Consider the following 23,629-nt stretch of genomic DNA (forward strand, 5'->3'; position numbering starts at 1 on the left):
TTGAGTATGTAGATTAGGCGGTCCCGAAGGTGAGTAGTAGGTCGTGAAGGTCGTCAAGCGCTTCTTGATGATGGCGGAGGACGCTGCCGGTCGCGCTGGGAGGGCAGGGACGTGCGCTGCGACGTCTGCCACGTCCCAGCGGCACTGGTCTGCCGGTCGATGCGGGGGCGAGCGCCGCGCCGCGCCGCCAGGGCGCTACGCGCCAGTACCGCAGGCACTGGTCGCCCGAGGACTGCTCCTCTCCCCCGGCCTATACCACGTTCACACGTATGGGCTGCTGCGCCTTGGCGATGTCGACGCTGATGACGGAGCGGCGGCTGTCGCCGTTCGTGATCCAGACGTTCTCGGCAGCGGTCTTGATGGGGGCGGGATGAGGTGCGGGCATCGGTTTCGTGAAGGATTCGGGGGAGGAGGAGCGTGTCGGGAGGGCGGCGACGGGGGGTGGCGGTTTGGAGGTGGGGGCGGCTAGGACGGCGGGTTTGTCAACGGTTGAGGGAAGAAGGGGCCATGCTTACTGTTGAGTGCGACGACTTTGGCGTCTGCCTCGCGCGTGAAGCTGCGCATAAGCGCCTTGTAGCGCTTCACTTGCCAGGCCATCTGTGAGGCCCTTGCAGTGTCGCCGGCAGCCAGTGCCCACTTCTTTTCTTCCTTGAATCTGCATGGGCGTCAATGAGGACGTCGATTTCTCGTTTTCAGCCTGCGCACCTTCTCCGCTCACTGTCCGCGAGACTCGCGCGGGCACGCAGGGCGGCAATCTCGCGCTCTTGGGGGGTTCGCGAGGAGGATATGAGTGTAGAGTTCGTGTCGACGGTCGTGATGTCTTCGTAGCCATTGTTCGAGAATATGTGTGATTGGGAGGTAGTGGATGGAGTCGGGGTCGAGTCGGCGTAGGGGAGATTGGGGTACGGGGCTGGTGGCCGGGGCATCGGTGGTATGGGCCCGCTGACGCGGCGCTGGCGCTCCTTGCGCACGGGGGCCGCGCGCTCGTCCCCGGTGTCACGGTGCCGCTCGCGCCGCTCCTCGCGATGCCTGTCCTCCTTGTGCCGCTCCTTCTCGCGCCCGGAACGGCGGCGGTCGCGTTCCTTCTCCTTCTCCTTCTCGCGCTCTTTCTTCTTGTCTTTGTCCTTGTCCTTCTCACCATCTGCGTCCTCCATGATGGCGGCGAGCATGTCGGCTCCGACGAACCCAAGCGCGAGGCCGATGAGGGTTGCGACGGCGCGGCCGGTGCCGGAGGAAGCGAGGGCGCCCTCGAGGACACCGGTGCCCTCCGTGTCGATGGGCTCGGCGGTGGAGGCGGCGGTGATGTCGAAGACGACCTTCGCGCCGACACCAAGGGCCAGGACGGCGGGGAGAGCGAGGTCGGGGGAGGAGCGGACTGCATGGGAGAGTGCGATGCCCTGCCAGGCGCCCTGGAGAAGGGCCGAGCGGAGCGGGGAGGAGGGATCTGAGGAGAAGGCGTCGACGAGGATGCGCGCGCCGATGCCGACGAGGAGCGCGGGCGCTATTGGGAACGGCATTGCATGCTAACGGAAACGGAGACACCCAGCCAGATATGACGGTAAGATAAAAAGTTGAAGAACCTCAACACGAGGCGCATGTTGCATCTTTCTGCACCCCCCACGTGCTGCCTCATGTATCTGTGGGTCCGCGTGGACGTCCATTGTCCCACTAAGCTACTTCTACATACACTGCTATCTACTACCGTTCTGCCCTATCGAGTTCGAGTTTGGCAGACCATTGCTATGCGAAACCCCGCCTCCTCTTCCCCTCCCTCGGAACGGATAAGCAGCACCGCGGGAAGTTTGCCTGCCCGGAGGTACTGCTGCCGCAGGCGGTGGCGCATTACTTCGCGTCGGTGTTGGTGCAGGTGAAGGTGCTGGGGATTGCACAGGCGTTGACGTAGCAGATGGCATGCGCGACGCTGTCAACCTCTGCAACGTCTTCATGGGGAACCGGGTCTTGCAAGTGGTGCAAACTGGCACAGGCGAGCAGAAGACTAAACGGCACGAATGAGCAGCTGTCCGAGACGAAGGATGGACTGACGTACTACTGAGGCAGACACTGCACACGAATCCTATCTCGGTCATGCGTTTGTGACAGAAACATGCGGCTCTCAAGTTGACCTGATCCATAGTGGGGACTGCCATGACCTGGCGGAGCGCTGGTGGCGGCAGGAAGCACATCTAGGCTTCATGAGCGACGTCTCCCATTCATTATCAGGGAGAACACACCATCAGATATTGCAAGAGTCCCCCTCTCTTGCCCTCTCCGGACTCGTCACCCAACCGCACGTACGCGCCACCAGTGAGGTACGTCGCCTGCTGCAAGAAGACACTGTCGTGTGCGGCGAGTTGCAGGGTATCAATCGGCACTTTGAGTTTCTGCGCGCTGAATATCGCGTTCATGAAGGGTACGTAGTCCTGGGCGCGGTCGGGGGACACGGACAACAAAAGGATGCGCGAGCTGGGGGATTGAAGGCGATTGATATCTATCTGCAACGTTAGCAAGTACTTCAGATAGAGCGATAGGTGCACGCACAACATAGGGAGCGCGTCAGTGCGCTGGTGAAGGACGTCGCGTGAGGATCGCTGCTGGTCCCTACCGTCCTTTTCATGTCCTCGTCCGCATCCGCTAGGCGATCCATAGCCGCTTGTATCGCATCCGTCAAAGACACGTCTAGCCTCCTAAACGGCGGATACTTGTTCCCATCGAGGGCGCCAGGAAGCTCTACATCGTTTGACAGCGAATCGAACGCGAGCTCCGTCGGGCCCTCCGACCCCGCTGTATAGACCGCGAGCGTATTCTCGGCGGCAGCGGCAATATGAGCATGTAAGAAGACAAGGAGCTGAGGAAGAGCATTTGCGAGGGAGAGCTCCTCGGTGGAGAGCTGCGTCCACTGGTGCGCATTCAGGTCGAGGATGACGGAAAGGTGAGAAGCCATGCTGGACGCGATCGGCGGGGAAGTGTCGAATGGGGCAAGCTGATGTACCATCAGGGCGGAGGCATAAACATTTCTCACGGTTCGACTTTTGACGCTAAGCAGTCTCAAGCCCCATTGCAGCAGATTCATTCGATACTGTACAGAGAGTTCAAGCTAATAATCCTCTCCAGAAACTAGGAGAAAGGCCTTGAGCAATCGATTCTCCTTCGCCCGTTTCTTTGGATACCTTTTTCCCTTGCGAATGCTCTGCCTCAACTGTGCCCGCGTAGCATATCCACTGCAAGTCGTATTCGATTTCATTGCGTCTTCTAAGTCATATATGTTGATGTTCGATTGTCTGATGGCCTGACTGGAACTGTCAGCATGAAATAGGAACCCTCGAGGCAATGTGCACGCACCTTCTTACAAGCTGTGATGCTGGGAAGGCTCTCCGCGTTCCGAATCCCACCTGTCCTACATATGTTGCGCCAGGCGTCTAGATCGTTGTCATCGCTGCCAAAGGAGTCCTCGAAAGCCGTATATGCGTCATGCGTAGCATTCGTGAGGAAGCCTGCCTGCGCAACATTGTACTCGCCGCTCTCAGGAGTAAGGTCGTTCGACATCGCAAACAGCTCGAATAGGGATAGTATGCTGTCGGCCATGGTATTTGTGAGCGGGCAAGGTCCTGGAAAGACAAATTCATGAGCGACGAGGCATAATTTGGACCTGAAGTCGGGGAGCGCGCACCTCAGAACTCTCATGGGCAGACGGCGAGGGATGGGTGTCGGCGCGATTATCGAGCATATATATAAAGCTGACAGACGCGTGCAGTGGGCGTGGTGGCGCGCTTAAGATGGACCTGATCCTACTAGGATAAGGAAGGGCTCTAGCAGGTCACGCAGACCTTCGCAGGATTGTTTCGTAGGATATCGGTCAAGCTCATAGACAGATCGAGGGTGGCCAAAGAAAAGAACCTACTGTATATCTTCATGAAGGGGGTCGGCGGGCGTTGAAGATGGCGAACAGGCGGGCTAGTGGGGACGACGAGGCAATGAAGTTCCCCGCATGCACGAGGACTGGTTCGTACCGGATATAGTCTGGGGTTGTCCGTCTATCCGCGACCTTGCAGGCAATGCCGACGTTCATCGATACCCAAGGTCACCAAACGAGCTCGGCGCGATCACTGAATCGACTGCGTATTTGTGGAACGCGAGTACAATGTATGCGTCTCGACGATGATAGACCCAGGAAATCCCCCTTCTTGCAACAATATATGCGCCCGTACGTTCTGTACTTTGATGTCAGCCTAAGAGCCGGTCACAAACAATACACACTCACATCCTCTTTAGCATACGCGATTGCCATCCCCGCGGCGGTGAATGCACTATACAAACGCACTGGCAGAGAAAGGCTTCAGAACGTGACCGATTCCACAGTAGTACTGCGAGCTCTCACCTGTATCCCCATTCCCTACTATAACCAGCACGCCCACCGTCGGCTTATCGCACCCGTCCCAGCCCACCTCCTGCCCTCCATGCCGAAACTCTTTCTTCAGCACGTCGTACAAGATCTGATGTATGTCCAGTTCATTGTCGATGACGTCGATGTCTTCATCTTCTTCATCCGAGCCGGTCGTGACGATGCGACCCTGGCCCTGGGCATCCCAAGCGCGGTCAAGCTCTTCCGAGATGCGCCTTGCGAGGTTGGCGCGTATGATGGCTTCACCAGTGCCTGCAAGGGATAATTGAAGGATAACGAACGAAAAGATTGGAGTGTTGCTTGCCAGAGATGCTGCACGCCATCCACCACTGAGTCGATCCACTTTGCGCGTCGGACGTCGCGATAGGTCCCGCCCAGCACCCTGCGCCGTAGACTGCCGCTTCCCCAATACGCCCCGGATGCTTGAGCAAGAGTCCACCGCTATTTCTCGCTAAGTTTCTCGTCTAGAAATATTTGAGAACATATAACACTCACCTTGACACGCCCGCCGCCGCACTGGGAGCCCCAGAAGAGGGGAAATGCAAGCAGACAGCGCCCACCGTATCCTGGTGCGCGTCCGAACTTTGCGACGCAGGTCCTCCAGTCTGAGGCATCGTCTCCACTAAGGATTCCCTTCGTAGTTGCGCGGACCAGTACTCCCAGTCCGCGCGCGCTCTGTCGCTGACAAGCTGGTCATCGGCCACGACTTGGGCCCCGTGCGCCCGAGCGAAATCTCGAGCACCGTGTCCGCACAGCGTCCTGTACATGTCAGTGCAAGTCAACATTATGCGTTGAGGAGGATCACAATGGAGATGGATCAAGAACTCACAGTGGCGGTACCCTTCCCAGCACATCGACACGCCGTGCATTCTGTAGCACTGCGCGTGCTGCGCTTATGGGATTCTTGATCCCTGGTGCAGCAGCAACGCTACCGAACTCGGCATTCACGGCGCTCGACCCGGCCGAGTCATACGCGAGCGTTATAGCAGCATCGCACTCGACCGTGCCCAGTTCCGTCAGGTTTGACCCACACCCGGCATTCAGTATAGGATCGTCTTCAAGAACGCGGATGGCAGTCTCGACGGCATAAAGAGAGACATCAGAGACGGTTTCTGTCGTTGCTGCATCAACTTGCTGATCGTTTACTATCTCGCTTCCCGAGACTTCTGAATCGGTCGTCTTGATTGATCCTAGCGCTGTCCGAACAGAACTTTGCTTGGAGATCATGTTTACCAGCCAATGTAGACAAACTTCATACCACTCACGTCTTCAGCGCCTGTTTCGTTGCTTTCTGATCCTCGGCGGCGTGATAACCAGCACCGCCGTGTACGGCGATGAAGAGAGGCATAGATAGGCAGTCCTCGTCGAAGTGACGGGCAAGATGCAGCTGGGTATGCTGGACCCCCTCGGCTAGGCTGACCCTGAGACCAGAAGAAAGCGTCGCAAAACCTAGAACGGACGATGATTGAGAAGAACGAAGTTCGAGATCAGATGTTGACCCTCGGCAAACTCCGAAGGTCACGATAACACCATGTCACGGTTCAATTTCGAAGTTGATCCGTCGTTGACTTTGTTGCGTATTGTGGCAAAAGTATGCAGAGGGAATGAACCTCAATTCATGACAACACTAGAGACTGCTGATACGCGATATTGATGGGTGTCCGGTGTCCGTCACTGGTGCCGTCCGCAAATGCAGAAGTTTGAAAGGAGTCGGCAGTCAAGGGGCCCTATTCTTCGATTGCAACATGGAGCGAAGGCAGCTCAGAGGCGCGCCGCGAAGCTGACGCAAGGAAGGTCCACGAATCTAGACAGGCGTTGCGATTGGCACCAATAGGTCAAATTGTCCTTACATTGTTCCAAATGGGAAAGACGGTAGCGGCACGCACGGAACCAGGCAGAGGCGACAATGCCTCGATGTAAACCCAGCAAGACAGAGTTGGCACGAGAGGACGAAGATATGGCTGACAACGTTGCCGCAGAAACTTCGCTTGAGAGTGCGAGCCATACAGCGGACCGAACCACGTTACCATGTAAAAAGCAACCCTAGCATTTGCGGCGCAGAAAGAACAAAGACGTAGTACTCTACGCGCAAGGTAGCAGAAATCAATTCCGCTGGTTGTTCATGTCGGTTAGGACCACCCACCAAACGCCTCGCTCCCGATCTTCCACCCGAGCACCGTCTCCAAACAATGAGAGGTTGTCAGAACGTTCCTGTCAGAGGACAGCGACGACCAGCTTTTTGCTAAGTTCGACGCTGCCGGCCATACAAAATGTGGGGACTTGTGCGAGGGCGTGACCCGCGCTGGTCGCCCGCCTTTACGCCTACCCCGGCTGGGGTACGCGCAAGTCGCGAGTGAACGACTCCACGACAACCTATGTCCCCTGTCCACGACCAAAGAAAACGCAGCCTGCGTGACCACAACTAAAGCTGAGCCCGCAGGCGGTGACGACGCCGACAGCAGCGAGGCGGTTCATTAAGTTCGACACGCCGTCGACGAGGGTTTGTATGGCACGACCCCACGGTCCCCACAGTCGCTCGCGGACCTGCCGTCGACCGTGATCTAGGGTACCCGCGGGATGCCGTCCGTCGCGGAAACCTCGCGTCGACTGAAGGGTACGTGCCACTTGTTGCCGATAGCGCCGGCGACGCCGGGCGCTAGAGCGGGAATCTTCGAGCCAACTCCCAGCGCAAACCGCATGGTGACACTCATGAGGACGAATTCAGGCCTTTGCGGTGATCAGGCTGGTGCGATAGGGAGGCGAAGGTGCTCACGGCAGCGCCGGCCAACAAGCGCAGCGCAGTCGCAGTATCGTACACTACGTCACGAGAGCGCTATCCCGGACGGCAACGAACAGAAAGGCAGGGAACGCTCGAGACTGCGAGAAGGGTGGAGTGGGATGAAAGGGCAGCGCGCAGCGGCGGCGAAGACGTACAAAGAGAGGTCATCATGGGCGAAGGGCACGGACCCATGAGGGACGTTTCGACTATCGCACGTTTCGAAGGCCACGGGGCGATCGCCAGCATGTCAGCGGGGAGCGAGCAGGGGCGAGCCGCGCGTCCGGCGACCATGGAGGTCGTGACATGGCGCCGGGAGGACCCAGGCTGGTGCGAGCCGGGGGCGACCAATGGCGGCGCTCATCGGCATTCCGCCGGGCATGTGCGTTGCGTGAGGACCTCGCATGACATCGAGACAGGGAATGGACCCCCGCGCTGTGACAACGGCGAAGGTGACGACGATAGGACGATAAGGGGGGAGATGGGGAAGGGAGGTGCAAAAAGCGCGACGGAGAACATGTTTGTGTGCGCGGGATCGATGGGCGATCAACGAGAACCGGCGGCGACGTGGCCGTCAGCGGCGAGTTCGAAACGGGCGATGACGACAAGGCCCTGGGCGGGCCAGAACAACGGCCGTGATGGCGTGAGATTTTTTCGGCCAGCGTGACAGGCTTGGCACGCCGTTGGCGAGCGCGCGCACGGCTCCCAGCTCGCGCTGGATTGCGGCCAGCAGCGAAGAAATGGCAGTAGAAATGCAGTAGACAGCGCCCGGATCCTCCCAAATATTTATTTGAGGCCTGGAAAAGTGGCCCGTGACCGAGAACCGTCCAAAAATACATGTCCCTCGACGCTGTCCGCGGCCGCGCCGGCGTTGCCCGCGATGTCGACCGTGCGAATCTTGATATTTGACGACGAACACACGCATCGCTTTTCGTCCCGAACCACGTATCCTCACCACCGTCCGCCCGTCGTCGTCGCCGTTGTCGCCGCCTAGCCCGCCATGGCTTCGGCGCTCAGCAACATCAACTACGCCTCGGACGATAGCATGCAGGTTGATTCCGATGTCAGCAGCCCCCACTCCCCGCCCCGCGACGTAGACGCAGAGTACGAGGAGGACCAGCTGGCTGAGCCGCCGGCCGCCCCGATGCAGCTTCAGCATGTACCAATGGCCTCCTCCGCCAGGAGTCACTCAGTACGTGCCACTTCCCCTCTACCCCTCCCTCCTGCTGACTTTGTGCCCAAAGGGAGAGGACTCGGTACGCCTGCTCCATGCCCCCTTGTGCTTTACCATGCTAACCTTCATGCCAGGGCTACGATGAACATGAATATGAAGGTGACGCCGACGAGGGTGTCGACGTCGATGACGATGCTGACGGCGACTATGGCGCCGATGCCCGCCCTCGGAAGAAGGCCCCCAAGAAGAAGCGCTCGTCTGCTGCTCCGCGCCCGTCGCGCCGTACGTTCTTGTATCACCCCTCCTCCTGCCCCGCATTGACCCCAGGCCCAGCCACGTATCCTGCTTCGGGCTCGGATTCCGACTCAGATTACGGCTCGCACAGCAAGAAGAAGAAGCGGGCGCGCTACGAAGAGACGCGCTCGTCCGGTCGCGGTCGTACCAGAGTCAACTACTACGACGATCAGAACCTCGATGAGCATCTTGGCGCGGATTCCGACGTGGACATGGGCTACGAGCAGGCCTACCCCGACCCGAACGCGTATGCCTTGGCCGAGGAGGACGAGATTGAGGCCGTCCTCGGTCACTCGCGAGATGAGCAGCATTTGGACGACCCGCAGGACGAGTGGCAAATGAACATGGTGCGCAACTTCGCCACTAATGTATTTCGGATTACTGAGCCAAACCTTGCAGCGCTTTCACATCAAATGGAAGAATTTCTCCCATTTGCACAACACCGACGAGACGTACGAGTTCTTGAAGCGCTTCAAGGGCAACAAGCGCGTCGATAACTACATCAAGGCGTACAAGATCTGGCAAGCGCGCAAGGATTCGCCACATACGTCTCCTGAAGAGGTTGAGGCGCTAGTACTGGAGAAAGAGCGCGAAAAGGAAGAGCTGGAGACCTACCGCATCCCCGAGCGCATCGTGTCTCACCGGCAGATTACCAACCCGGACGGCGACACCGTGATTGAGTATTTCTGCAAGTGGACGAACCTCCCGTACGAGCACTGCACGTGGGAGCCGCACTCCGAAATTGCGCCCATCGCTAAGCACCTCATCGAGGCCTACCGGCAACGTGAGAGCGACGCGTACTTCCCGTACAAGAGTCAGCAGTACGCGGTCAACAAGCGCCCAAAGTTCGAGAAGATCGCGCGCGATCCGGATTACATCAAGGAGAATGGTGGCGAGCTGAAGGACTTCCAGCTGACCGGCCTCAACTGGCTGGCGTTCACCTGGTCGCATGGCCTCAATGGCATCCTTGCCGACGAGATGGGTCTCGGAAAGGTACGTTGATACTTGAGTGGCGTATGTGGCGTATCTAACGACGTTCGCAGACCGTGCAAAGCGTGTCCTACATCTCGTGGCTCTTTCACAGCATGCAGGTTTACGGCCCTTTCCTTGTGGTCGTTCCGCTGTCGACTATCACTGCCTGGCAGGCGCAGTTCGCATCCTGGGCGCCCGACATCAGCGTCATCCCCTACATCGGGCACGCCACCTCGCGCCAGATCATCCGCAACTACGAGTTCTCGGGTCCGGTTCCCGAGGAGAAGCTCTTCGCGGAGCAGCGGCAGCAGGCGATGCGCACGAAGGACAGCGATAACAAACGGCAGCCGGTCATCACCTTCGACCCGCGGCGCCTGAAGGTTAACGTGATCCTGACGACGTACGAGATGGTGCTCAAGGACGCGAACTACCTGGGCCAGATCAAGTGGCAGTCGCTGCTCGTCGACGAGGCGCATCGGTTGAAGAACAGCGAGAGCGAGCTGTACAAGACGCTTATGAGCTTCAACTGCGCGAACAAGTTGCTCATCACGGGTACGCCGTTGCAGAACAACGTCAAGGGTCAGTATGTTTGCCGTAATCTAGGATTTGTGTGGCTAACGCATCATCTGCAGAGCTTTTGGCCTTGATGCACTTCTTGCACCCCGAGCGCTTCAGCCTCGATAGCGAGTTCGACTTGAACGACGCGGACCACGAAGAGAAGATCCAGAACCTCCACAAGGAGCTCAGCAACTTCCTCCTGCGTCGCGTTAAGAAGGACGTGCTTGCTTCCCTCCCGACGAAGAGCGAACGTATCTTGCGTGTTGAGATGTCCACGTTGCAGACGACGTTCTACAAGAACATCCTGACGAGGGTAAGCCTAGCTTGACGCTTCTCCTTCCGATACTGACATTTTCCTAGAACTTCCAAGGCCTCGTAAGGAGCGCCAACGGCAACAGCAACATCTCTCTGCTTAACATCGTCATGGAGTTGAAGAAGGCCGCCAATCACCCCTTCCTATTCGACGGCGCTGAGCTCCGCAGCGACGACAACGAAGCGACGCTCAAGGGTCTTGTCATGAACAGCGGGAAGATGGTTCTACTCGACAAGCTGCTCGCGCGCCTGCGCCAGGACGGCCATCGTGTGCTCATCTTCAGTCAGATGGTGCGCATGTTGGACATCCTGAGTGACTACATGTCGCTTCGTGGCTATATCCACCAGCGCCTTGACGGAACCATCGCGAGCGACGCGCGCAAGAAGGCCATGGCGCACTTCAACATGCCGGGCAGCCCCGACTTCGCGTTCTTGCTGAGTACGCGTGCGGGTGGTCTCGGTATCAACCTCGAGACGGCCGACACCGTCATCATCTTCGATGTGAGCTTCTTTCCTCGTCTATCTATCGGACGTTGCTCACTGTAACGCAGAGCGACTGGAACCCGCAGAACGACCTCCAGGCTATGGCGCGTGCACACCGTATTGGGCAGAAGTCGCACGTGAGCGTCTATCGCTTTGTCAGCAAGGATACCGTCGAGGAGGAGATCCTCGAGAAGGCGAAGGCGAAGATGGTCCTCGAGTACGCCATCATCAACCAGATGGACACCACCCAGGCGCATCTTGGCGCGAAGGAGAAGAAGCCGGAGCAAATCAACAAGGATAGCTACACGAAGGACGAGTTGACGGCCGTGCTCAAGTACGGCGCGCAGAAGATGTTCGACAAGGACGCATCGTCGCAAAACCAGAAGCTCGACGAGATGGACCTTGACGACATCCTCAACCGCGCCGAGGACCACGAGACCGAGGCCGCGGGCGACGGCGGGCGCTCGATGGGTGGCGAGGGCTTCATGGCGTCGCTCGCCCAGGTCAGTGACGTGAAGGCCGACCTGGACTGGGAGGACATCATCCCGCTGTCCGAGCGCGAGAAGGCAGAGCGTGAGGCGGAAGAGAAGAAGCAGGAGGAGCTCGCTGCGCAGGACACGAAGGACCGCAAGCGCCAGGCCGCGCAGGTGTCGTACGAGGGCATGGACGTCGACCAGCCCGCGCCGACTCCGGCACCGAAGAAGGCGAAGGCGCCGCAGCGAAAGTCGGGCGCGCAGCGCGCGATGGAGCTGAAGGAGCGCGATGTGCGCGTGCTCATCCGTAGTATGCAGCGGTGGGGCGACATCCGGCAGCGTTACGATATCATCGTGAGTGTTGCGTTCATCCCCGCGCTACCGGTTCGGGTGCTGATATTATCTGTAGACCCAGGAGGCGAAGCTGACGGAGAAGAACCGCGGCATGATACTCGATGTTGCCGACGAGATCCTGGACGTCTGCACTCAGGCTGTCCGCCACGCGGAGGAGGAGAGGCGGCAGAGGGCAGACGCCGGCGAGCAGTTGACGAACGCGCAGAAGTCCAAGGCTGTCCTCGTCACCGTTCGCGGCGTCAACAACATCAACGCGGAGACGGTGATCTCGCGCAACCGTGATCTGCGCGTGCTGTATCAGACGTTGGCGCCCTTGACCGATGAGCAGAAGTACGCGTGGAGACTGCCTGTGGACAACATCCGCCCTACGCTCAACTGGTCGGGCCGCTGGAATCAGATCGATGATGCCATGCTGCTCGTGGGCGCGTTCCTGTACGGCTTCGGCAACTGGGAGCAGATCCAGAAGGATCCCAAGCTTGGGCTGGAGGGCAAATTCTTTTTGGACGAAGGCAAGAAGAACGAGGATTCAGCGAACAGGCCCATCCCGAACGCCATCCACCTCGTCCGACGCGGCGATTTCTTGCTCAGCATCTTGCGCGATTACGACGAGAAGGTGAAGCAGTTCGGCGCGCAGGCCACGCGGAACGTGCGCGATATCCAGAGCAAGACTTCCCGCTACAAGACGTCGACGAGCCCACCGCCACCCGTAGCGTCCTCTTCTTCCTCCGCGTACCTGAACAGCGTGCGACGTCGGGCAGAGAGTGAGGCTGTGGCGAGTATCGATGACACATCGAACCGCAAGCGGAAACGGCGACCGACGCCTACGTTCACTGACTCGGAGAGCTCTGACGAGTGTCCATCGATGGACGAGGCGGCAACGAAGGAGGAGCTTCGTCCTGTGAAGAAGCAGCTGGTAAGTTCTTGCGCTTGGAAGTCGTTGATTCTGTGGCTGATTGCTCGGGATCAGAAACAACTCAAGCTATCAGGCGAAGAGATGCCGCGGGACGAGAAGGTCGCTATACTGAAGGACTCCCTCGCCGCTATTGGACGCCGGATCGAGCATGTACTCTCGCAGAAGGCTGCCGCAGGGGAGGATACGGTCAGATGGCGGCGACATCTGTGGACGTGAGTGATCTGGCATCATTGCATGTGGACGCTGTGTCTGACGCCGGGTGTTTAGGTTCGTAACACTGTTCTGGCCAAAGAAAGTGAAGGCCTCGAAACTGGAGGAGATACACGCGAAGATGGTCGTCAAGTCGGAGAGCGCGTCTGCGCCTGCGAATGGCCACTCTTCCTCCGCTAGCAAGAAGCCGCGGCTAAGTGGGCCTGGGACGAGCGGTGGGAAGATGAACGGGCATAGCCATGTTGCGTCAAAGACGACGAACGGGAGAGCGTACAGGTGATACCCCCTCCGGCCTTTGCCTCTCCGGCACTCCGCCTCCCCACCGTCTCAGGCTCCGTTCTATGTCGCGCTGTTCTACTTGTTTGGTCCTGATTTCGTCGGAATTTCTTCGCTTTTATCACTTGTATTACCAGTAGTTTATCATACTTGAGAGGCGCAATCGCCTTTGTACTCAAACCTCCCGACGTACGTAGCACTAGTGTTGTATATAAACAGTCCTCTTTGCTTCCAAATCCAGTCTCTCTAATCTGCCAAGATGTTTTGATGCTTATTGAGCCGTCCCGATTCCCGGGTTGCCGATTAGAGACCCAGGAGAGTTCCGAGATCGTCGTTGGGAATTTGATGACTATGAAGCTGATCAGGGCAGTATACGGCGGAGAGCGCCCCGGAGGCCTGAGGGTTCATCACATCACCGGCACCTAAACATCGTTACGACTGATTGCACACCATGCACCCATCTGCCGCTTTCCTTCGATCCACTTACTCCTCGAGACATATAAGTAGAGGACCTCAGCGCGACGTGTCTTTCTCCAGACCATGGACTTGTCTTCTGAGGACGAATTCGACCGCGTAGGTCCTATCCCCGGATCGAAGAAACGTCGCCTTCCCCGCGCCTGCGATAACTGCAGGAAGCGAAAGAGTAACTATACCTTCCTTCGTACTGTGTAGGAGACTCGCTCACGGGCTTCCAGCGAAGTGTAGGTATCTATTCCCCGCATCAGTCGGGGTGTTGACGACGACGCCGCAGGCGATAGCTCGCAAACCGAGACCGGCAAGTGCACGAGTTGTGCGACGCTCGGAGTGGAATGCGAGCATACACTGCCCGTCAAGGTGCTACCTGCTCCTCTACGCCGCTGATTTATGTCTCAGTCCTTGAGCAGAAGCGCGGGCCTCAAAAGAAACGGACCTACGTCGATGATCTTGAGGACAAGGTCAAGCAACTAGAAGAGATTATACATCGGGTGCGTATTCGTAGCCCACCCGTCCTCATAGACATCTAACATTGCGCATTCTCAGCTGAATCCAAACGTAAATCTGGCGGAGGAGCTGGCAAACATGCCCGTGCCACCTTCGGGGTCCACCAGCAAGCCAGCGCCGGAGACCCGCCCGACCTCCGAGTCCTCCTTCCCTGCTCTCAGTGGTGCGACCCCGCCTTCAGACTCAACGGCGGACGAGGACGAGGACTGGGAAGAGCGTAATCAGACCGCCCTGTCTGACAAGCTCAACCAGCTGAACATAGGGATGGCTGACCACGGCGGCTTCATGGGCCAGTCGTCCGCGTTCATGCTGATGCGCTCTGCCTTATCGTTCAAGGAGACGCTGCTCGGCAAAGCGACACCAGGTAGCTTCGACGCTCACATACGGCGAGCGAGATTCTGGCAGCTGGAACCGGTACGTCCAGCCTGGTGCCACTGAGCTCCGGTCGGGTCTCATGTGGCACGTTTTTAGTGGGAGCTTGATCGACTCGAGGGGGATGACAGGGTCGACTTTGACTTTCCCGAGCCCGATTTACTAAACCACCTGGTCGACCAGTATCTGACGCGCGCCCACTGCGTCGTGCCGATCGTCCATCGCCCGACCTTCCTACGAAACCTGCGCGAAGGTCTTCATCACCGAGACCGAGGTTTCGCTTGCGCGATCCTCGCAATCTGTGCTGTCGCATCCCGCTACTCGCAGGATCCCCGTGTCCTGCTCGAAGGAGGGGACCGTCTATCAGCAGGCTGGCGGTGGTTCAGTCAAATACAAAGGCTGCCGTCGCCGAACCTGTTCCGACTGGCTACTCTGCACGAGGTGCAGTGCTACGCGGTGCGCTGTGGGTCGAATGATCCGTCCTTGGAGTGCTCACGTCCCCCCTCAGATTTGCGTTACGTACCTAGTGGGTACCAGCACGCCTCAGGCGGCATGGAATCTCATGGGGATGGCCATACGCATGTGTGTGCAGCTCGGCATCCATAGGAAGACAGGCCAGCCCCGCAGCGTGGAAAGCGAGTCGTGGAAGCGCGTATTTTGGTACGTACATGCCTATCAGACGGAGAAGTCGGCTGACGAGCGACCAGGTCACTAATCGCCATGGATAGCACCGTGAGCTCCTTCGTCGGTCGGCCTTGCGCTTTATCTCGTGACGAGTGGGTGCCATCGCAAGTTCAAAAGAGTTTCCCTCACCCTTTTATTTCCAGTATCGACTGCGAATACCCAGTCGAGTGCGATGATGAGTACTGGGATACAGGGGACCCCGAAACGTCTTGGAAGCAACCAGAGGGCAAGCCGTCCTTCGCCACCTGCTCCGTGTTCAATCTGCGGCTCCTGGAAATCCTCACCTTCGCGCTGAAGCACCTCTACTGCACTGCGCGGTCCAGGATCTCAATGGGACACGTTGGTCCGGAATGGGAGAAGAAGATAGCTGCCCAGCTGGATGCCGCCATGAACAAGTGGATTGACGAGCTCCCAGAGCACTGTGTGTGATCCCTATCTCTCATCTTGCGCCGCTAACCTCTTTCAGTGCGCTGGGACCCGCTGACGACGGACAACGTCCAATTCTTTCAGGCATCACTTCTCTACTGCACCTACTATCATGTGCAGATCCAGATACACCGCCCTTTCATCATCAAGTCTTCTCCCCTGACATTCCCATCACTCGCTATCTGTAGCAACGCTGCGCGATCTTGTGCGCGTCTGCTGGAGGTACAGGTCAAGCGGAAGCAGGTTCTTCCAATGCCCCAACTCAATGTAAGTCAAGTTATCATGATCCCTAGTAGCCCTCCTCATCACGCATCTGACAGGTCTCCGCCTTCATCGCCGGCGTCGTACTCCTCATGAACTTATGGGCCGGCCCGAAGACCGGCCTCGTCCTCGACCCCCCGCGCGAGCTAAAGGACGTGGAAGCATGCATGAATTATCTGCGCGCCTGCGAGAACTTCTTGCATATAGCCGGGCGGTTCCACGACCTCCTTACGGAGCTCGCTAGTTTGCGCGATGGGCCTTTCCCCGAATTTCCCACCGCCGCGCCCTCGGCGGCGCGCAAACGGTCGCGCGTCGACTACGAGCAGCCTCCCGAGCGGCGCTCCTCTCTGCCTTCAACGCAGTCGACTTCTGCAGCCCAAGGGTCGTCGGCGCAGCAAGCTGGGTCATCGACATCACGCGCCCGACCGTCCCAGTCCACTCCCGTACCATCTGCGCCAGAAGTCTCTTCGAGGCGCGCGGACAGCGATTGGCAAGAGTCATTCCTCGACCCGCACCCTTTCCGTGTGCCAGGCAACGCCCTCCACGATTTATCTTTCGGCGAGCAGGTGCCCCCGCACATGGTCACAACACAGCGGCAAATGAACCTTCAGGCCCAGCCGATGGCGGGCGGCGCCTCCTCAATGTCTGGCGGCGCATCTCAGCTCTCTGAAGGCGCGTCATACACGTCGCAGGGCCTGTTCTCTCAGGGCAACTCTCAAGCCTCCTTCGTCCCCTCTAACAACGAATTTGCGCGAATGACCTACATCCAAGAAGAGCTCGCCTACGAGACCGGCTTCCAGTACCCACCCAATCCGACTCCTCAGGCCACCCTCCCCTCGCGCATCAACCCCGCCGCGCTCTCTAACCACCCGCTCATCCCGCCGCAAGGCTTCCGCGGTGTGTTGACCGGCTATGGGAGAATGGCGAGAGATGGCGCGCGCGGTGACCTCGAGATGCCCTTCAGCTTCCCGCAGTACCCGTTCAACATGGAGTCCGGGTTCGAGATGCCGAGCATGGCGGACTACCAGGCGGCGCTGCAGGACCCGCGGCTGATGCAGGGCGGCGGACTCGACGATACGGCGCAGGGTGTGTTTGCGCTGGGGACGAATATGATGAGCATGGCTGACGGGACGTCGAATTCGTTTGAGTGAGTTGTCGATCTGGACCTTTCATTACCTGCGTATCTCCCTCACGAGGACTTCGAGCTCGGAAATGCATCTAGCCGGAAGGTCATCTATGCCAACCACCAAGTTTAATTTACCTTTCCGTTTTTCCTCCTTGCCTGGCCATCAACTCTTTCTCCCTTGTTGTATTCCTACGCACCTGGCTGACTTCCTTCCAGCTCCGCGCAGTGGAACCAATACCTTGGCGTTATGGCCCAGGACGGCGCTGCATCAGGCTACAGCGACAGTCAGGGACGAGGGCCGCACTTCCCGTACGGCCACGCACCGAACAATCCTTACAACCGGCGCGGCAGCGGGCACTACTAGTAAGGCGGTCTCTTATTTATCTGCATCTGCGACCTGCAGGCAGCGCGTAGCGTGGTGCAGTACATATTTACTACACTCCTTCTCAACATCTCGCTCTTTAATTCGTAAGAATTATGTACAGGCTATCAAATACATGGCAGATAGGTTGGATACATTGTCTTTCCCGAACGCGAGCAGACCTCGGGTTGGAGGAGGTCCTGATGCAGACGCAAATCATGGTGCGTCCGGCTCGAACTGTGGCGACTGCAGATGGCACCGGAGTTAGCCGGGACGAACCACTGAAGCACGGATCCCCCTATGTACGCCCTTCAGGCATGCCTTTGTGTCTCAGAATCACGTTCCTTTCCACGCCACGCGTTTGGCTTTGCGCCGTGAGGTCGTCACTACCCGGACGCGCTCCCGGACGCGCTGCATCGCGAACCTCCGCTGACAGATTTGAAGGAAGACGCACTGCCGCGGTCCGCTACCGCGGCTCGTGTGTTAGAACATGCTAGTAGCAGTGCGTATGCGAGGCTCACTTCTAAGAGCCCTTTGAAAACCTCCGTTTTTCCATACTGCCCGTGAGGCGACGGATCACGAGTTAGGTCTTTCCAGAACTGTTCCTCCCTTTTCCGGGTGGTGGTACTGATGAAAGGTAAGCATTGGAAGAGTATCTTGTGTACAGGATATACTGTGCGTGATCTACGAGGCCTTGCTTCCGAGGGAGTCAGCGAAGAGTCAGCAATTCGAAGTTGAACTATGGGGCACGTGACTAGTATCCCACGAGAGACGGACACGGTGTCGCTTGAGAAAAGACGCCCTTTTTCGAACACAAAAGGTTCAAGCTACTAAAGTGCTTGGGTTCCGCCTTCCACCCTACGCTGATTGACGGTAGAAGTCGCTTGAGGGATTTGCGCCAGGTCCAGCGGAGGTCTTCCGGGCTTGCTCGCGTGGTCCCGGCGTCGCCGAGCATATGACGCATGCGCACTCCGGCGCATCCGAGGATCACGATCGCTCATGAAGTGAATGTCTTCGATTGGGGCTGGGCAACGCCCGCCAAACGATCGGTTTGATGGAAGCAGACCCCCCATCATCGTCCCGACCTCGCCGAACACCGCATTTGGCAGGTGCCGGGTGCGCCCACAAGATCCAACACGGATCCGGCGATGGTGGTACACCTGTATCAAGCCCGGTGAAACCAACAAGTGCTGGGGTTAGGTCACTCAGTTGGTCAGAGAGGATATATTACTTAGGAATACGCTGTCTCTTGTATTGGAATGATGTGAACATGGTTATGCTGACTGGTGTGCATGATCCTCGAGCCGTCTCCTCCCTTGCTTTTGGTATTGAAGGACCTCTCTCTGAATTATTTTGAGCAACAATCAGTGAGCTTGCGCTGGGGACACATACGTTCAGTAGCACACAAGACACAAGAGCATAACATCAGTGAATAGCCTAGGACCCCATTCATGTGGTATTAGATAGCTAGATACTAAGATAGACTCACACAGGTGAGAATCTCTTGAGTATATGACAGAGAATCGAGCCCTCGAAGCTCTGAGGCATGAAGGAGAGAGAATAATGCTGGGACGCGTCGCGGACCGGAGCCCGCGCCGTTGGCCGCGTCACGTGAATGGCCAAAAGCGTGACTTTGGCTTGCCCATCACCTGCAGTTTTGCGTGGCGCGATGGTCCTGGCATCTCATCGGTCAAGACGGAATATTTTCCTGACCACTATGCCTAGGTTGTGTTGGGAGGAATTCCTCGGCCGACAAGTTATCGTCGAGATTCTTCTTCTATATCAACGAATATCTGTCGGTCTGATTATTCGTCCCAACAAAACCTGTGTAGCGCCTTTCCGACACGATTTCACCTTTGCCGATGTCGAGCCGGCTAGTGCGCGAAACGGAAAACTGCATGGACTGGATTCTTGCCGTGGGAGGACCCCTTGTAAACATCGCCAAACTCCGATCATCTGGCGGGCGTTGCCCAGCCCCACTTCGATGGCGCTTCGCGTTGCAGTTCCCCCTTTTCGCGTCCCCCACCATGTCCTCCGACGAAGGCGACTTTGCACCAAGCACCAGCAACCCATCGAACAAGAAGCAGAAACGTCTCCCCCGCGCCTGCGACCACTGTCGCAAGAGAAAGAGTTGAGCCACTCCCCCTTCCCCCAGAGTGCAATGAATGAACAACTTTGCAGCGAAATGTGCGGACATGTAGTGCAATGAGACACTGCATGGCCTCTGACGCGCCTCGCAGGTGATAGCTCACAGATGCCGGGCAATCGTTGCTCGAACTGCATCGCGTTCAACCTCGAGTGTCAGCACACCATCCCCGTTCGTGTGCGTACATCAATTACGGGCCCTGGATACCATGTAATATCGCAGCGTGCAGAAACGGGGACCGCAGAAGCGATATGTTGAGGAACTTGAGGCCCGCATCAACAAGATGGAGGAACTTCTGCGAAAGGTGCGCCACCCCTTTACGATCGAGCAACTGCATAATGAACCATGGCTGCAGCTCAACCCAGGAATGGACGTCGCGAAGGAGCTTCAGAAAGACGGTTCATCCTCGCCTGCTGACGCCAACTCCCCCGAATCCTTCCATCTCTTTAACGCCGACTCGCCTGAGGACATCATCGACGAACTCGAAGACGAGCGGACGCAGAACGAGCTCAACGACAAGCTATCCAGGCTTGATATACACACTCTTCCTCTCCGCTTCTTTGGAAAGTCAAGCAGCTTCATGCTCATGAAGTCCGCGCTTAATGTCAAAGAGGAATTCATTGGGAAGATGAATCTCGAGTTCTTTGAGTCGGACGTCAGGCGAGACAAGTTCTGGAGACTGGAGCCCGTACGTCTGTACACTTTCTGGCTATCACCACGCTCACAAGTAGATCCGCAGTGGGAACGCCGCTTAGTCTCCGACGACGACGAGCGCAAACCGCTCGTCTTCCCGCAGCTTAGCCTCCTTTACCGCCTCGTCAATCTCTTCTTCGAGGAAGTACAGCCCGTCTTCAACATCTTCCACCAGCCCACCTTCATGCGCGAGCTAAAGAACGGCCTCCACCTTCGCGACCGCTTCTTCGGGTCCACCGTGCTCGGCGTCTGTGCCGTCGCCGCGCGCTTTGCCAATGAGCCTGCGACGTGGTTGGACGACGACCCGCTCTCCGCGGGCTGGATGTACTTTGATCAGATCCGGGTCATGCGCAAGCAGAGCTTGTTCGAGGTTTCCAGCCTCTATGAGATTCAGTGCTATTGTGTACGTTCGGTGCCGTGCCAGGTGCCGAGCTCCTTTGTGACTCACGATATACTTGGTTAGGTGTGTATCATGTACATCTTCGGGACGACGACGCCGCAGGGGGCATGGAACCTCATTGGTATTGCACTGCGGTTCTGCGAGGAGGTCGGGGTTCATCGGCGTAACGGCGCGGCGAAGACTGTGTTGACGGAGCAGTGGAAGCGGGTGTTCTGGTGAGTTCACGGTCTATCACAACTCCCAACGGCCTAACCACAAGCGAAGGTGCTTGGTAATCATGGATCGAATGACAAGCGCTTTTCTCGGGCGTCCATCTGCTATACATCACGATGAGTATGTGCCCAATTAACTGCAGACCCATCACCAGACTGAAGAGGTTCTCTCCAAGCATTGACGCCGAGTACCCAGTCGAGTGCGACGATGAATATTGGGAAACCTCCGACCCCGAGGTCAAGTTCGCTCAACCCGAGGGCACGGTCGCGCACACGCCGATATATTTCAACACCCATCTCAAGGTTAGCCACCACCCAATCACGCGGGTGCTATATCTCGCATGTGCGTCTAAGCTCACATTCCGCGAAGGTGGTCGATCTGCACTCCATCGCCTTCCGCAACCTCTACACCACCGCCAAGTCGCGCGTGCAGGCCGGGCGCTATGGCCCAGCCTGGGACCAGCGCATCGTCTCTGAGCTCGATTCGGAGTTGAACAACTGGATGGACAGCGTGCCAGAGTTTCGTGAGTATACGCCGTCCGACTCACTCCATATCATGTGTTCCCTTCCGTCTTTCGTGCCATCAGCTTTCAAGACCATCAGCTTTCCGAACCACCGACTAACCACCTTGCAGTACGCTGGGACCCCACACGAGCGGACAAGACCTTGTTTTTGCAGAGCGCCATGCTTTATTGCTCCTATTACTACATTCAGATCCAGATTCATCGCCCGTTCATTCACAAGGACTCCCCGTTGGCGTTCCCGTCGCTCGCTATCTGTACCAATGCGGCTCGGTCGTGCGCGCGACTGCTTGAGGCGCAGGTGAAGAAGGGTTGGATATTGCGCGCGCCGCAGATGTTTGTGAGTTTTCTCTTTCCTCATTAGTCTTTCTTCGCGAAGGATGGGTGGCCGCAGAACGAGGGAACAATTTCAACTGGCACATGATGGGTGGCCAGCCCTCTATGTTGGATTGTTGGCGCAGAGGAGTGGTAAGAGATGCTAACGGTTGCGACCTTGCAGATCGCGGCGTTCAGCGCGGGGATTGTGCTCCTCATCAACGTCTGGGGTGGTCGCAAGAGGGGGCTCGCCTTAGACCAAGACCGAGAGATGCACGACGTGTGGAGCTGTATGAACTTCCTGTCCGTGTGTGAGAAGACGTGCGTCCCCTTTTCCATATAACATCCAGCCTTGCCAAAGGTCCGGGAGGTACTTGCTAGCCAGTTGACTGACTTCGTCCTAGGCACCACATCCCGGGCAGATTCCACGACCTCCTGCGCGAGCTCGCGTGCATTGGCGACAATTGCCAGGCGCTCATGGACGAGCAGGTCAAGCCCTGTCCGCCTAATAGCGGGTCCTGTAGACCCGGGACCGGGGATTCGGGCGGCCCATGCGGGGAGCGCCCTAGCTACCTCGCCTCAAAGGAGGGGCCCGCGCCGCCGACGAAGAAGCGGACGTTTGACGACCGGGACAAGCAGCAACGGGCCTTCGAAGATCTCGACGCGGGGTGGCGGCCTGCAGCAGCGGTGCATCCGGGACTGTTCAATCCAGGCGCCGCGCCTCCGCCCACAGATTGGGGAACCGGCAACACGCCCTCGCCGCAGTCCTCTGGATCGGCTCACTCAGCGCCGGCGTCGCATCCTTCTGTCACCTCGTCGCATACGTTGGTGCACTCCCAACCCTCGTTATCGACTCCGTCATCGTTGCCGCTAGATCAGTCTTTCGGAACCTCGTTCTCCCAAGACCCGCCGTATTCCACCCCGGTAGCCGCGTCGGATTACTATATGTCGAGCGTGAGCACGAAGGACACGCTGGGGAAGGGCGTCAACGCGCTGAGCGACGGCTGGGGATCCGGAATGGACTCCGAGCTCGCCACCATGGGTCCGCCGGTATCGAATGGCGGCGGATTCGGAAATCATGGCGGCGTTGGAGGACCCTTGCGCAGCCAATCCATCCCGGGCGGGCAGTTCGACGCACTTGAAGGAGGACCTGCGGCTTCGGAACCCTCCCTGGCATCCATGGACGCCTCGTCCTACATGCACGGCGGCGTGGGCGGGGAGGCCTTTGCGGATATCGTCCTCGACGACGAGATGATGGCGATGTGGAATAGTGCGCCGTCCGCGTTCGAGTGAGTGTTCCATGCAGTCCTCGGATCTCAGCCATCTGGTTTGGTGAAGCGAGCTATCGGCTGACTGGGTTTACAGCACGCATTCGTGGGATGTGTATCTGTCGACGATGGCCTCGCAGCCGGGGTCGCACCATGGGATCTGATGCGCTCTGGCTATACCGAGCTTCGCGGGGTGCCCGCCGAGCTTCGTAGGGCACTCTGCCCCGCTTCGGGTTCCCCTGCGCAGCCGTCAGCGCAGGGCTTTCCAGGCCGCCTGCTGGGCGCAGCAGCGCAGTCGGCACAGGCGAGTCGAATCCCGCTTCGCGGCTCCTCGCGCTGGCGCTTACTGCGAGTCACTGGCGCCCAAATCTATAAGTAATGTAACACTTTGTATTTGCGTTGAGCTGTGTTTTTGTAATGTATCGTCTGCTCAGGAGGATAGGAGCTTACGGGATGGACAGCCTTCGGGAAGCTGCCGTGTTTTTGAAGTCAGTTCATCGTCGCTGTCTCTATCGCCGTTCTATCTCCCCGTCGTCGTGGTCGCTGTGTGAGCGTTGCCCGAGTTGCAGCGCCGAATACCTGAGCTCGAGGAGGAGTATTGGCCCAGTTGAACGTCGGTGATCGGACCGAGTGAGGCTGTCCTTGTGACGAAACCTGGACGGAATCAAA

At 58.0% G+C, this 23,629-nt stretch overlaps 9 protein-coding genes across 9 annotated transcripts; 5 read left to right on the forward strand and 4 right to left on the reverse strand.

Moving 5' to 3' along the window:
* Nucleotides 1-250: 250 nt before the first annotated feature.
* On the reverse strand, nucleotides 251-1,517 carry SCHCODRAFT_02584251 (uncharacterized protein; the record flags this gene model as incomplete). The annotated part of the gene is made up of 3 exons (XM_003029958.2): nucleotides 251-465; nucleotides 516-655; nucleotides 706-1,517. 3 exons carry the CDS (start codon nucleotides 1,515-1,517, stop codon nucleotides 251-253), a joined length of 1,167 nt encoding a protein of 388 aa, XP_003030004.1.
* A 75-nt stretch (nucleotides 1,518-1,592) lies between these two features.
* On the reverse strand, nucleotides 1,593-2,957 carry SCHCODRAFT_02584254 (Tfb4-domain-containing protein). The gene is made up of 4 exons (XM_003029957.2): nucleotides 2,539-2,957; nucleotides 2,232-2,488; nucleotides 2,048-2,183; nucleotides 1,593-1,996 (listed from the first exon to the last, which is right to left on the reverse strand). The coding sequence occupies exons 1-4, from the start codon at nucleotides 2,939-2,941 to the stop codon at nucleotides 1,692-1,694; spliced, it is 1,101 nt and encodes a 366-aa protein (XP_003030003.2). The 5' UTR covers nucleotides 2,942-2,957; the 3' UTR covers nucleotides 1,593-1,691.
* A 137-nt stretch (nucleotides 2,958-3,094) lies between these two features.
* On the reverse strand, nucleotides 3,095-3,582 carry SCHCODRAFT_02584257 (uncharacterized protein; the record flags this gene model as incomplete). Its single annotated transcript, XM_050343944.1, has 2 exons — nucleotides 3,095-3,286; nucleotides 3,340-3,582. The coding sequence occupies 2 exons, from the start codon at nucleotides 3,580-3,582 to the stop codon at nucleotides 3,095-3,097; spliced, it is 435 nt and encodes a 144-aa protein (XP_050199358.1).
* Nucleotides 3,583-3,907: 325 nt separating this feature from the next.
* Nucleotides 3,908-5,747, reverse strand: SCHCODRAFT_02669849 (N-terminal nucleophile aminohydrolase; the record flags this gene model as incomplete). Its single annotated transcript, XM_003029956.2, has 6 exons — nucleotides 3,908-4,042; nucleotides 4,259-4,317; nucleotides 4,376-4,821; nucleotides 4,895-5,158; nucleotides 5,229-5,609; nucleotides 5,665-5,747. The coding sequence occupies 6 exons, from the start codon at nucleotides 5,745-5,747 to the stop codon at nucleotides 3,908-3,910; spliced, it is 1,368 nt and encodes a 455-aa protein (XP_003030002.1).
* A 922-nt stretch (nucleotides 5,748-6,669) lies between these two features.
* SCHCODRAFT_02508503 (uncharacterized protein) lies at nucleotides 6,670-7,842 on the forward strand (the record flags this gene model as incomplete). Its single annotated transcript, XM_003030371.1, has 4 exons — nucleotides 6,670-6,735; nucleotides 6,828-6,899; nucleotides 6,965-7,013; nucleotides 7,142-7,842. The coding sequence occupies 4 exons, from the start codon at nucleotides 6,670-6,672 to the stop codon at nucleotides 7,840-7,842; spliced, it is 888 nt and encodes a 295-aa protein (XP_003030417.1).
* Nucleotides 7,843-8,030: 188 nt separating this feature from the next.
* On the forward strand, nucleotides 8,031-13,452 carry SCHCODRAFT_02632724 (uncharacterized protein). The gene is made up of 12 exons (XM_050345729.1): nucleotides 8,031-8,367; nucleotides 8,420-8,431; nucleotides 8,484-8,631; nucleotides 8,683-8,990; nucleotides 9,043-9,636; nucleotides 9,687-10,194; nucleotides 10,248-10,486; nucleotides 10,534-10,986; nucleotides 11,037-11,795; nucleotides 11,851-12,708; nucleotides 12,763-12,920; nucleotides 12,976-13,452. Exons 1-12 carry the CDS (start codon nucleotides 8,176-8,178, stop codon nucleotides 13,196-13,198), a joined length of 4,452 nt encoding a protein of 1,483 aa, XP_050199359.1. The 5' UTR covers nucleotides 8,031-8,175; the 3' UTR covers nucleotides 13,199-13,452.
* Nucleotides 13,453-13,644: 192 nt separating this feature from the next.
* Nucleotides 13,645-17,574, forward strand: SCHCODRAFT_02632728 (uncharacterized protein). Its single transcript, XM_003030369.2, has 12 exons — nucleotides 13,645-13,837; nucleotides 13,890-13,895; nucleotides 13,946-14,028; nucleotides 14,079-14,159; nucleotides 14,215-14,589; nucleotides 14,647-15,003; nucleotides 15,056-15,207; nucleotides 15,255-15,323; nucleotides 15,375-15,652; nucleotides 15,698-15,924; nucleotides 15,978-17,065; nucleotides 17,261-17,574. The coding sequence occupies exons 1-12, from the start codon at nucleotides 13,735-13,737 to the stop codon at nucleotides 17,406-17,408; spliced, it is 2,967 nt and encodes a 988-aa protein (XP_003030415.2). The 5' UTR covers nucleotides 13,645-13,734; the 3' UTR covers nucleotides 17,409-17,574.
* A 1,858-nt stretch (nucleotides 17,575-19,432) lies between these two features.
* SCHCODRAFT_058182 (uncharacterized protein) lies at nucleotides 19,433-22,035 on the forward strand (the record flags this gene model as incomplete). The annotated part of the gene is made up of 11 exons (XM_003030367.1): nucleotides 19,433-19,535; nucleotides 19,646-19,728; nucleotides 19,781-19,855; nucleotides 19,907-20,239; nucleotides 20,291-20,647; nucleotides 20,708-20,859; nucleotides 20,909-20,977; nucleotides 21,033-21,159; nucleotides 21,227-21,380; nucleotides 21,491-21,717; nucleotides 21,877-22,035. 11 exons carry the CDS (start codon nucleotides 19,433-19,435, stop codon nucleotides 22,033-22,035), a joined length of 1,839 nt encoding a protein of 612 aa, XP_003030413.1.
* An 836-nt stretch (nucleotides 22,036-22,871) lies between these two features.
* Nucleotides 22,872-23,124, forward strand: SCHCODRAFT_02507962 (uncharacterized protein; the record flags this gene model as incomplete). The annotated part of the gene is made up of 2 exons (XM_050343201.1): nucleotides 22,872-22,981; nucleotides 23,058-23,124. The coding sequence occupies 2 exons, from the start codon at nucleotides 22,872-22,874 to the stop codon at nucleotides 23,122-23,124; spliced, it is 177 nt and encodes a 58-aa protein (XP_050199360.1).
* Nucleotides 23,125-23,629: the final 505 nt, after the last annotated feature.

Source organism: Schizophyllum commune (genome assembly GCF_000143185.2).
Source record: "Schizophyllum commune H4-8 unplaced genomic scaffold SCHCOscaffold_8, whole genome shotgun sequence".
Lineage (NCBI taxonomy): Eukaryota > Fungi > Basidiomycota > Agaricomycetes > Agaricales > Schizophyllaceae > Schizophyllum > Schizophyllum commune.